Below are 12,937 nucleotides of genomic sequence, written 5' to 3' on the forward strand. Positions count from 1 at the left end.
AGAAAGACCTTGACGACATTTAATCGTCGTAAAATAGTCTTAAAATATACTGACGTCAGTAATTGAAACGCTGTTCTGATGCCTACAGAGTGTATTTCATTGGTGGATTTTATGAATGGTGTTACATTATCCACCAAGTATTGGGTCAGAGGAAATGCAGAAAGAATTATTCTATATCTATGCCCTGCGCATTGTTGCAGATATCGATGACTGTATTGACCAACCATGCGAGAACAATGGAACATGCGTGGATCTCGTCAATGGCTACAAATGTCAATGCGTGGCAGGATTTAATGGAACCAACTGCACAGAAAGTAAGGAGATTGGGTATCAGAATGGACACACTTTTTGAAATATGATACTGAATATTGACAAAGGGTGTCTTGGTGATTATTCTTGCTTGGTTTTAATTTTTGGCATTGGTAAATCACGTTTGATTCGAAGTCTGTACAAACTATTATTAATAGGAACACAACAATTTAAAAAGAAAAGAACATTATTTCATTTTAATGAAATCGTATAAATGTACTGACAACGGATCGAAATAGAGTGTTCCCTCAAAAGATGTTACAAATTGCAGGATTTTTGTTATTTCAATGCCTTGGGTTTCTACAAAAATTGAAAATAATGAACACATCATTCAATTCGTGTATCTTTTCATGAAAAAAGATCCTTTCTTTGCTGATATAGAATCTATTTCATTTCAGATATAGATGGGTGTGTGGCGGAACCTTGTCAGAACAATGGAACATGCATAGATCAAATTAATACCTACGAATGTCAATGTGTTCCGGGATTTAATTGGACTCACTGCGAGAATAGTAAGTTTCATCAAAATGCAGTTGAAAATAATTGGCCGAAAACTTGTGTGTTAAGGTGATGTTATTGTACGCTATATCCCACAATTTTCTTTGAAATTCAGATATGGATGAATGTGCTGGGGATCCTTGTCAAAACAACGGAACGTGTGTGGACCTTGTAAACAACTACCAGTGTGATTGTGTCCCTGGTTTTGCAGACACAAACTGTTCAACAAGTAAAGTCTATTTTACCCATCTACATTCAATTTCAATGTCAAATACGCAAGGTTAAGTGAAGTGTTCGTTGGTGGCGTCGGTGACCTAGTGGTTAGGATGTCAGACGCGCGACCGAAAGGTCTTGGGTTTGAGTCCTGGCCGTGGCAGGGCCGACGTTTTGTTCTTGGGAAAGGCACTTTACATGAATTTCCTCACTCCACCCAAGTGTAAAAGGGGTACCTGGCTATAGACAGTGAAAGATAATGTTAGAATGTTATTGCTCCAGCGCCTTAACGGCACCTTACATTGTATGCTTCCCAGGAAGCTGAGAAATTTCTAGATTGATATAAGGTCTGCCAGGGTAATAATGTATTGTAAAGCGCTTTGAACAGCTGGAAAAAGCGCTATATAAAACCAATCCTCATTATTATTACTGATATCATTATGCTATTTTGTAATATTCGTAGATATCGATGAGTGTTCTGACGGACCATGCCAGAATGATGGAACCTGTGTAGACCTCATCAACGATTACCAGTGTGCATGTGTTATGGGATTCAACGGCAAAAACTGTACTGTCGGTGAGTGTGCAAGAACGCAATGCACAAACGGGAACTTTTACTCCTGATGAAATAATCCAATACTTCGTTGTTGAAATTAGTCATGAAAAAGTTTTAATCATGACTACGAAGTGTGTTGCATTGGTTGACGATATGAATTGTATTACATTATGCACGAAGGAGCACTATTCAGTGGTAGAAATTGCAGAAACAGTTATTGTTTTATTCATGCCTTGCCGATTGTTGTAGATATCGATGAATGTGTTGACCAACCTTGTGAGAACAATGGAACATGCGTGGATCTCATCAATGGTTACGAATGTCAATGTGCGTCAGGATTGAATGGAACCAACTGCACGCAAAGTAAGGAGATTGTATATAGTGTATGCATCAGAAAGGGCACATGTTTTCAAATATGATGCTGGCTATTGACTACCTGTAACGTATTTAACGTATTGAGTACGTATCAAATGTTTGCAAATTCACAAAGCGTTTCTTTGGGACTAAATTTTAATCTCTTTTAGTTTATTGCATTCGTAAAGCACGTTTGATTTTAAGTTTGTACAAATTATTATTGTAAGGAATGAATCACAAAAATTCAAGGAGAAAGTAAAATTATTTCATTTTAAGGAAATGGTATATACGTGGACATGTATGTAGTGATAATGGACAAAAACAGTTTTCCCCTCAAAATCTGGTACAAATTACACGCTTTTTGAAATGGAAACATCTTGGATTTATCAACGAAAATTGAAAGTAATTGACACATTCTTGAAGTGGTGTATCTTATTAAATTGACAGACAAATTATGCCCTGGTTTACCTTTCTGTTTGATACTTTTGACATTTTTGCCAAGATTTAAAAAGAAACATCACTGTTTCGCTACACTATGAAACAGTAGAAAGACCTTGACGACATTTAATCGTCGTAAAATAGTCTTAAAATATACTGACGTCAGTAATTGAAACGCTGTTCTGATGCCTACAGAGTGTATTTCATTGGTGGATTTTATGAATGGTGTTACATTATCCACCAAGTATTGGGTCAGAGGAAATGCAGAAAGAATTATTCTATATCTATGCCCTGCGCATTGTTGCAGATATCGATGACTGTATTGACCAACCATGCGAGAACAATGGAACATGCGTGGATCTCGTCAATGGCTACAAATGTCAATGCGTGGCAGGATTTAATGGAACCAACTGCACAGAAAGTAAGGAGATTGGGTATCAGAATGGACACACTTTTTGAAATATGATACTGAATATTGACAAAGGGTGTCTTGGTGATTATTCTTGCTTGGTTTTAATTTTTGGCATTGGTAAATCACGTTTGATTTGAAGTCTGTACAAACTATTATTAATAGGAACACAACAATTTAAAAAGAAAAGAACATTATTTCATTTTAATGAAATCGTATAAATGTACTGACAACGGATCGAAATAGAGTGTTCCCTCAAAAGATGTTACAAATTGCAGGATTTTTGTTATTTCAATGCCTTGGGTTTCTACAAAAATTGAAAATAATGAACACATCATTCAATTCGTGTATCTTTTCATGAAAAAAGATCCTTTCTTTGCTGATATAGAATCTATTTCATTTCAGATATAGATGGGTGTGTGGCGGAACCTTGTCAGAACAATGGAACATGCATAGATCAAATTAATACCTACGAATGTCAATGTGTTCCGGGATTTAATTGGACTCACTGCGAGAATAGTAAGTTTCATCAAAATGCAGTTGAAAATAATTGGCCGAAAACTTGTGTGTTAAGGTGATGTTATTGCACGCTATATCCCACAATTTTCTTTGAAATTCAGATATGGATGAATGTGCTGGGGATCCTTGTCAAAACAACGGAACGTGTGTGGACCTTGTAAACAACTACCAGTGTGATTGTGTCCCTGGTTTTGCAGACACAAACTGTTCAACAAGTAAAGTCTATTTTACCCATCTACATTCAATTTCAATGTCAAATACGCAAGGTTAAGTGAAGTGTTCGTTGGTGGCGTCGGTGACCTAGTGGTTAGGCTGTCAGACGCGCGACCGAAAGGTCTTGGGTTGGAGTCCTGGCCGTGGCAGGGCCGACGTTTTGTTCTTGGGAAAGGCACTTTACATGAATTTCCTCACTCCACCCAAGTGTAAAAGGGGTACCTGGCTATAGACAGTGAAAGATAATGTTAGAATGTTATTGCTCCAGCGCCTTAACGGCACCTTACACTGTATGCTTCCCAGGAAGCTGAGAAATTTCTAGATTGATATAAGGTCTGCCAGGGTAATAATGTATTGTAAAGCGCTTTGAACAGCTGGAAAAAGCGCTATATAAAACCAATCCTCATTATTATTACTGATATCATTATGCTATTTTGTAATATTCGTAGATATCGATGAGTGTTCTGACGGACCATGCCAGAATGATGGAACCTGTGTAGACCTCATCAACGATTACCAGTGTGCATGTGTTATGGGATTCAACGGCAAAAACTGTACTGTCGGTGAGTGTGCAAGAACGCAATGCACAAACGGGAACTTTTACTCCTGATGAAATAATCCAATACTTCGTTGTTGAAATTAGTCATGAAAAAGTTTTAATCATGACTACGAAGTGTGTTGCATTGGTTGACGATATGAATTGTATTACATTATGCACGAAGGAGCACTATTCAGTGGTAGAAATTGCAGAAACAGTTATTGTTTTATTCATGCCTTGCCGATTGTTGTAGATATCGATGAATGTGTTGACCAACCTTGTGAGAACAATGGAACATGCGTGGATCTCATCAATGGTTACGAATGTCAATGTGCGTCAGGATTGAATGGAACCAACTGCACGCAAAGTAAGGAGATTGTATATAGTGTATGCATCAGAAAGGGCACATGTTTTCAAATATGATGCTGGCTATTGACTACCTGTAACGTATTTAACGTATTGAGTACGTATCAAATGTTTGCAAATTCACAAAGCGTTTCTTTGGGACTAAATTTTAATCTCTTTTAGTTTATTGCATTCGTAAAGCACGTTTGATTTTAAGTTTGTACAAATTATTATTGTAAGGAATGAATCACAAAAATTCAAGGAGAAAGTAAAATTATTTCATTTTAAGGAAATGGTATATACGTGGACATGTATGTAGTGATAATGGACAAAAACAGTTTTCCCCTCAAAATCTGGTACAAATTACACGCTTTTTGAAATGGAAACATCTTGGATTTCTCAACGAAAATTGAAAGTAATCGACACATTCTTGAAGTGGTGTATCTTATTAAATTGACAGACAAATTATGCCCTGGTTTACTTTTTTGTTTGATACTTTTGACATGTTTGCCAAGATTTAAAAAGAAACATCACTGTTTCGCTACACTATGAAACAATAGAAAGACCTTGACGACATTTAATCGTCGTAAAATAGTCTTAAAATATACTGACGTCAGTAATTGAAACGCTGTTCTGATGCCTACAGAGTGTATTTCATTGGTTGATTTTATGAATGGTGTTACATTATCCACCAAGTATTGGGTCAGAGGAAATGCAGAAAGAATTATTCTATATCTATGCCCTGCGCATTGTTGCAGATATCGATGACTGTATTGACCAACCATGCGAGAACAATGGAACATGCGTGGATCTCGTCAATGGCTACAAATGTCAATGCGTGGCAGGATTTAATGGAACCAACTGCACAGAAAGTAAGGAGATTGGGTATCAGAATGGACACACTTTTTGAAATATGATACTGAATATTGACAAAGGGTGTCTTGGTGATTATTCTTGCTTGGTTTTAATTTTTGGCATTGGTAAATCACGTTTGATTCGAAGTCTGTACAAACTATTATTAATAGGAACACAACAATTTAAAAAGAAAAGAACATTATTTCATTTTAATGAAATCGTATAAATGTACTGACAACGGATCGAAATAGAGTGTTCCCTCAAAAGATGTTACAAATTGCAGGATTTTTGTTATTTCAATGCCTTGGGTTTCTACAAAAATTGAAAATAATGAACACATCATTCAATTCGTGTATCTTTTCATGAAAAAAGATCCTTTCTTTGCTGATATAGAATCTATTTCATTTCAGATATAGATGGGTGTGTGGCGGAACCTTGTCAGAACAATGGAACATGCATAGATCAAATTAATACCTACGAATGTCAATGTGTTCCGGGATTTAATTGGACTCACTGCGAGAATAGTAAGTTTCATCAAAATGCAGTTGAAAATAATTGGCCGAAAACTTGTGTGTTAAGGTGATGTTATTGTACGCTATATCCCACAATTTTCTTTGAAATTCAGATATGGATGAATGTGCTGGGGATCCTTGTCAAAACAACGGAACGTGTGTGGACCTTGTAAACAACTACCAGTGTGATTGTGTCCCTGGTTTTGCAGACACAAACTGTTCAACAAGTAAAGTCTATTTTACCCATCTACATTCAATTTCAATGTCAAATACGCAAGGTTAAGTGAAGTGTTCGTTGGTGGCGTCGGTGACCTAGTGGTTAGGATGTCAGACGCGCGACCGAAAGGTCTTGGGTTTGAGTCCTGGCCGTGGCAGGGCCGACGTTTTGTTCTTGGGAAAGGCACTTTACATGAATTTCCTCACTCCACCCAAGTGTAAAAGGGGTACCTGGCTATAGACAGTGAAAGATAATGTTAGAATGTTATTGCTCCAGCGCCTTAACGGCACCTTACATTGTATGCTTCCCAGGAAGCTGAGAAATTTCTAGATTGATATAAGGTCTGCCAGGGTAATAATGTATTGTAAAGCGCTTTGAACAGCTGGAAAAAGCGCTATATAAAACCAATCTTCATTATTATTACTGATATCATTATGCTATTTTGTAATATTCGTAGATATCGATGAGTGTTCTGACGGACCATGCCAGAATGATGGAACCTGTGTAGACCTCATCAACGATTACCAGTGTGCATGTGTTATGGGATTCAACGGCAAAAACTGTACTGTCGGTGAGTGTGCAAGAACGCAATGCACAAACGGGAACTTTTACTCCTGATGAAATAATCCAATACTTCGTTGTTGAAATTAGTCATGAAAAAGTTTTAATCATGACTACGAAGTGTGTTGCATTGGTTGATGATATGAATTGTATTACATTATGCACGAAGGAGCACTATTCAGTGGTAGAAATTGCAGAAACAGTTATTGTTTTATTCATGCCTTGCCGATTGTTGTAGATATCGATGAATGTGTTGACCAACCTTGTGAGAACAATGGAACATGCGTGGATCTCATCAATGGTTACGAATGTCAATGTGCGTCAGGATTGAATGGAACCAACTGCACGCAAAGTAAGGAGATTGTATATAGTGTATGCATCAGAAAGGGCACATGTTTTCAAATATGATGCTGGCTATTGACTACCTGTAACGTATTTAACGTATTGAGTACGTATCAAATGTTTGCAAATTCACAAAGCGTTTCTTTGGGACTAAATTTTAATCTCTTTTAGTTTATTGCATTCGTAAAGCACGTTTGATTTTAAGTTTGTACAAATTATTATTGTAAGGAATGAATCACAAAAATTCAAGGAGAAAGTAAAATTATTTCATTTTAAGGAAATGGTATATACGTGGACATGTATGTAGTGATAATGGACAAAAACAGTTTTCCCCTCAAAATCTGGTACAAATTACACGCTTTTTGAAATGGAAACATCTTGGATTTCTCAACGAAAATTGAAAGTAATTGACACATTCTTGAAGTGGTGTATCTTATTAAATTGACAGACAAATTATGCCCTGGTTTACCTTTCTGTTTGATACTTTTGACATTTTTGCCAAGATTTAAAAAGAAACATCACTGTTTCGCTACACTATGAAACAGTAGAAAGACCTTGACGACATTTAATCGTCGTAAAATAGTCTTAAAATATACTGACGTCAGTAATTGAAACGCTGTTCTGATGCCTACAGAGTGTATTTCATTGGTGGATTTTATGAATGGTGTTACATTATCCACCAAGTATTGGGTCAGAGGAAATGCAGAAAGAATTATTCTATATCTATGCCCTGCGCATTGTTGCAGATATCGATGACTGTATTGACCAACCATGCGAGAACAATGGAACATGCGTGGATCTCATCAATGGCTACAAATGTCAATGCGTGGCAGGATTTAATGGAACCAACTGCACAGAAAGTAAGGAGATTGGGTATCAGAATGGACACACTTTTTGAAATATGATACTGAATATTGACAAAGGGTGTCTTGGTGATTATTCTTGCTTGGTTTTAATTTTTGGCATTGGTAAATCACGTTTGATTTGAAGTCTGTACAAACTATTATTAATAGGAACACAACAATTTAAAAAGAAAAGAACATTATTTCATTTTAATGAAATCGTATAAATGTACTGACAACGGATCGAAATAGAGTGTTCCCTCAAAAGATGTTACAAATTGCAGGATTTTTGTTATTTCAATGCCTTGGGTTTCTACAAAAATTGAAAATAATGAACACATCATTCAATTCGTGTATCTTTTCATGAAAAAAGATCCTTTCTTTGCTGATATAGAATCTATTTCATTTCAGATATAGATGGGTGTGTGGCGGAACCTTGTCAGAACAATGGAACATGCATAGATCAAATTAATACCTACGAATGTCAATGTGTTCCGGGATTTAATTGGACTCACTGCGAGAATAGTAAGTTTCATCAAAATGCAGTTGAAAATAATTGGCCGAAAACTTGTGTGTTAAGGTGATGTTATTGCACGCTATATCCCACAATTTTCTTTGAAATTCAGATATGGATGAATGTGCTGGGGATCCTTGTCAAAACAACGGAACGTGTGTGGACCTTGTAAACAACTACCAGTGTGATTGTGTCCCTGGTTTTGCAGACACAAACTGTTCAACAAGTAAAGTCTATTTTACCCATCTACATTCAATTTCAATGTCAAATACGCAAGGTTAAGTGAAGTGTTCGTTGGTGGCGTCGGTGACCTAGTGGTTAGGCTGTCAGACGCGCGACCGAAAGGTCTTGGGTTGGAGTCCTGGCCGTGGCAGGGCCGACGTTTTGTTCTTGGGAAAGGCACTTTACATGAATTTCCTCACTCCACCCAAGTGTAAAAGGGGTACCTGGCTATAGACAGTGAAAGATAATGTTAGAATGTTATTGCTCCAGCGCCTTAACGGCACCTTACACTGTATGCTTCCCAGGAAGCTGAGAAATTTCTAGATTGATATAAGGTCTGCCAGGGTAATATTGTATTGTAAAGCGCTTTGAACAGCTGGAAAAAGCGCTATATAAAACCAATCCTCATTATTATTACTGATATCATTATGCTATTTTGTAATATTCGTAGATATCGATGAGTGTTCTGACGGACCATGCCAGAATGATGGAACCTGTGTAGACCTCATCAACGATTACCAGTGTGCATGTGTTATGGGATTCAACGGCAAAAACTGTACTGTCGGTGAGTGTGCAAGAACGCAATGCACAAACGGGAACTTTTACTCCTGATGAAATAATCCAATACTTCGTTGTTGAAATTAGTCATGAAAAAGTTTTAATCATGACTACGAAGTGTGTTGCATTGGTTGACGATATGAATTGTATTACATTATGCACGAAGGAGCACTATTCAGTGGTAGAAATTGCAGAAACAGTTATTGTTTTATTCATGCCTTGCCGATTGTTGTAGATATCGATGAATGTGTTGACCAACCTTGTGAGAACAATGGAACATGCGTGGATCTCATCAATGGTTACGAATGTCAATGTGCGTCAGGATTGAATGGAACCAACTGCACGCAAAGTAAGGAGATTGTATATAGTGTATGCATCAGAAAGGGCACATGTTTTCAAATATGATGCTGGCTATTGACTACCTGTAACGTATTTAACGTATTGAGTACGTATCAAATGTTTGCAAATTCACAAAGCGTTTCTTTGGGACTAAATTTTAATCTCTTTTAGTTTATTGCATTCGTAAAGCACGTTTGATTTTAAGTTTGTACAAATTATTATTGTAAGGAATGAATCACAAAAATTCAAGGAGAAAGTAAAATTATTTCATTTTAAGGAAATGGTATATACGTGGACATGTATGTAGTGATAATGGACAAAAACAGTTTTCCCCTCAAAATCTGGTACAAATTACACGCTTTTTGAAATGGAAACATCTTGGATTTCTCAACGAAAATTGAAAGTAATCGACACATTCTTGAAGTGGTGTATCTTATTAAATTGACAGACAAATTATGCCCTGGTTTACTTTTTTGTTTGATACTTTTGACATGTTTGCCAAGATTTAAAAAGAAACATCACTGTTTCGCTACACTATGAAACAGTAGAAAGACCTTGACGACATTTAATCGTCGTAAAATAGTCTTAAAATATACTGACGTCAGTAATTGAAACGCTGTTCTGATGCCTACAGAGTGTATTTCATTGGTTGATTTTATGAATGGTGTTACATTATCCACCAAGTATTGGGTCAGAGGAAATGCAGAAAGAATTATTCTATATCTATGCCCTGCGCATTGTTGCAGATATCGATGACTGTATTGACCAACCATGCGAGAACAATGGAACATGCGTGGATCTCGTCAATGGCTACAAATGTCAATGCGTGGCAGGATTTAATGGAACCAACTGCACAGAAAGTAAGGAGATTGGGTATCAGAATGGACACACTTTTTGAAATATGATACTGAATATTGACAAAGGGTGTCTTGGTGATTATTCTTGCTTGGTTTTAATTTTTGGCATTGGTAAATCACGTTTGATTTGAAGTCTGTACAAACTATTATTAATAGGAACACAACAATTTAAAAAGAAAAGAACATTATTTCATTTTAATGAAATCGTATAAATGTACTGACAACGGATCGAAATAGAGTGTTCCCTCAAAAGATGTTACAAATTGCAGGATTTTTGTTATTTCAATGCCTTGGGTTTCTACAAAAATTGAAAATAATGAACACATCATTCAATTCGTGTATCTTTTCATGAAAAAAGATCCTTTCTTTGCTGATATAGAATCTATTTCATTTCAGATATAGATGGGTGTGTGGCGGAACCTTGTCAGAACAATGGAACATGCATATATCAAATTAATACCTACGAATGTCAATGTGTTCCGGGATTTAATTGGACTCACTGCGAGAATAGTAAGTTTCATCAAAATGCAGTTGAAAATAATTGGCCGAAAACTTGTGTGTTAAGATGTTATTGTATGCTATATCCCACAATTTTCTTTGAAATTCAGATATGGATGAATGTGCTGGGGATCCTTGTCAAAACAACGGAACGTGTGTGGACCTTGTAAACAACTACCAGTGTGATTGTGTCCCTGGTTTTGCAGACACAAACTGTTCAACAAGTAAAGTCTATTTTACCCATCTACATTCAATTTCAATGTCAAATACGCAAGGTTAAGTGAAGTGTTCGTTGGTGGCGTCGGTGACCTAGTGGTTAGGATGTCAGACGCGCGACCGAAAGGTCTTGGGTTTGAGTCCTGGCCGTGGCAGGGCCGACGTTTTGTTCTTGGGAAAGGCACTTTACATGAATTTCCTCACTCCACCCAAGTGTAAAAGGGGTACCTGGCTATAGACAGTGAAAGATAATGTTAGAATGTTATTGCTCCAGCGCCTTAACGGCACCTTACATTGTATGCTTCCCAGGAAGCTGAGAAATTTCTAGATTGATATAAGGTCTGCCAGGGTAATAATGTATTGTAAAGCGCTTTGAACAGCTGGAAAAAGCGCTATATAAAACCAATCTTCATTATTATTACTGATATCATTATGCTATTTTGTAATATTCGTAGATATCGATGAGTGTTCTGACGGACCATGCCAGAATGATGGAACCTGTGTAGACCTCATCAACGATTACCAGTGTGCATGTGTTATGGGATTCAACGGCAAAAACTGTACTGTCGGTGAGTGTGCAAGAACGCAATGCACAAACGGGAACTTTTACTCCTGATGAAATAATCCAATACTTCGTTGTTGAAATTAGTCATGAAAAAGTTTTAATCATGACTACGAAGTGTGTTGCATTGGTTGATGATATGAATTGTATTACATTATGCACGAAGGAGCACTATTCAGTGGTAGAAATTGCAGAAACAGTTATTGTTTTATTCATGCCTTGCCGATTGTTGTAGATATCGATGAATGTGTTGACCAACCTTGTGAGAACAATGGAACATGCGTGGATCTCATCAATGGTTACGAATGTCAATGTGCGTCAGGATTGAATGGAACCAACTGCACGCAAAGTAAGGAGATTGTATATAGTGTATGCATCAGAAAGGGCACATGTTTTCAAATATGATGCTGGCTATTGACTACCTGTAACGTATTTAACGTATTGAGTACGTATCAAATGTTTGCAAATTCACAAAGCGTTTCTTTGGGACTAAATTTTAATCTCTTTTAGTTTATTGCATTCGTAAAGCACGTTTGATTTTAAGTTTGTACAAATTATTATTGTAAGGAATGAATCACAAAAATTCAAGGAGAAAGTAAAATTATTTCATTTTAAGGAAATGGTATATACGTGGACATGTATGTAGTGATAATGGACAAAAACAGTTTTCCCCTCAAAATCTGGTACAAATTACACGCTTTTTGAAATGGAAACATCTTGGATTTCTCAACGAAAATTGAAAGTAATTGACACATTCTTGAAGTGGTGTATCTTATTAAATTGACAGACAAATTATGCCCTGGTTTACCTTTCTGTTTGATACTTTTGACATTTTTGCCAAGATTTAAAAAGAAACATCACTGTTTCGCTACACTATGAAACAGTAGAAAGACCTTGACGACATTTAATCGTCGTAAAATAGTCTTAAAATATACTGACGTCAGTAATTGAAACGCTGTTCTGATGCCTACAGAGTGTATTTCATTGGTGGATTTTATGAATGGTGTTACATTATCCACCAAGTATTGGGTCAGAGGAAATGCAGAAAGAATTATTCTATATCTATGCCCTGCGCATTGTTGCAGATATCGATGACTGTATTGACCAACCATGCGAGAACAATGGAACATGCGTGGATCTCATCAATGGCTACAAATGTCAATGCGTGGCAGGATTTAATGGAACCAACTGCACAGAAAGTAAGGAGATTGGGTATCAGAATGGACACACTTTTTGAAATATGATACTGAATATTGACAAAGGGTGTCTTGGTGATTATTCTTGCTTGGTTTTAATTTTTGGCATTGGTAAATCACGTTTGATTTGAAGTCTGTACAAACTATTATTAATAGGAACACAACAATTTAAAAAGAAAAGAACATTATTTCATTTTAATGAAATCGTATAAATGTACTGACAACGGATCGAAATAGAGTGTTCCCTCAAAAGA

General features: G+C 36.6%; 1 protein-coding gene across 1 annotated transcript in view; it reads left to right on the top strand.

Annotated features, from left to right (window-relative positions):
• Nucleotides 1-12,937, top strand: part of LOC125646912 (uncharacterized) — a 324,296-nt gene that overhangs the window by 230,815 nt on the left and 80,544 nt on the right. Inside the window, exons 317-342 of the mRNA XM_056139838.1 lie at nt 201-314; nt 708-821; nt 923-1,036; nt 1,484-1,597; nt 1,826-1,939; nt 2,676-2,789; nt 3,183-3,296; nt 3,398-3,511; nt 3,959-4,072; nt 4,301-4,414; nt 5,151-5,264; nt 5,658-5,771; nt 5,873-5,986; nt 6,434-6,547; nt 6,776-6,889; nt 7,626-7,739; nt 8,133-8,246; nt 8,348-8,461; nt 8,909-9,022; nt 9,251-9,364; nt 10,101-10,214; nt 10,608-10,721; nt 10,820-10,933; nt 11,381-11,494; nt 11,723-11,836; nt 12,573-12,686. Coding sequence (XP_055995813.1) covers nt 201-314; nt 708-821; nt 923-1,036; nt 1,484-1,597; nt 1,826-1,939; nt 2,676-2,789; nt 3,183-3,296; nt 3,398-3,511; nt 3,959-4,072; nt 4,301-4,414; nt 5,151-5,264; nt 5,658-5,771; nt 5,873-5,986; nt 6,434-6,547; nt 6,776-6,889; nt 7,626-7,739; nt 8,133-8,246; nt 8,348-8,461; nt 8,909-9,022; nt 9,251-9,364; nt 10,101-10,214; nt 10,608-10,721; nt 10,820-10,933; nt 11,381-11,494; nt 11,723-11,836; nt 12,573-12,686 — 2,964 coding nt within the window. The remainder of the gene's footprint in view (nt 1-200; nt 315-707; nt 822-922; nt 1,037-1,483; nt 1,598-1,825; nt 1,940-2,675; nt 2,790-3,182; nt 3,297-3,397; nt 3,512-3,958; nt 4,073-4,300; nt 4,415-5,150; nt 5,265-5,657; nt 5,772-5,872; nt 5,987-6,433; nt 6,548-6,775; nt 6,890-7,625; nt 7,740-8,132; nt 8,247-8,347; nt 8,462-8,908; nt 9,023-9,250; nt 9,365-10,100; nt 10,215-10,607; nt 10,722-10,819; nt 10,934-11,380; nt 11,495-11,722; nt 11,837-12,572; nt 12,687-12,937) is intronic.

The sequence above is a fragment of the Ostrea edulis genome, chromosome 6 (genome assembly GCF_947568905.1).
Source record: "Ostrea edulis chromosome 6, xbOstEdul1.1, whole genome shotgun sequence".
In the NCBI taxonomy this organism is placed as follows: Eukaryota; Metazoa; Mollusca; class Bivalvia; order Ostreida; family Ostreidae; genus Ostrea; species Ostrea edulis.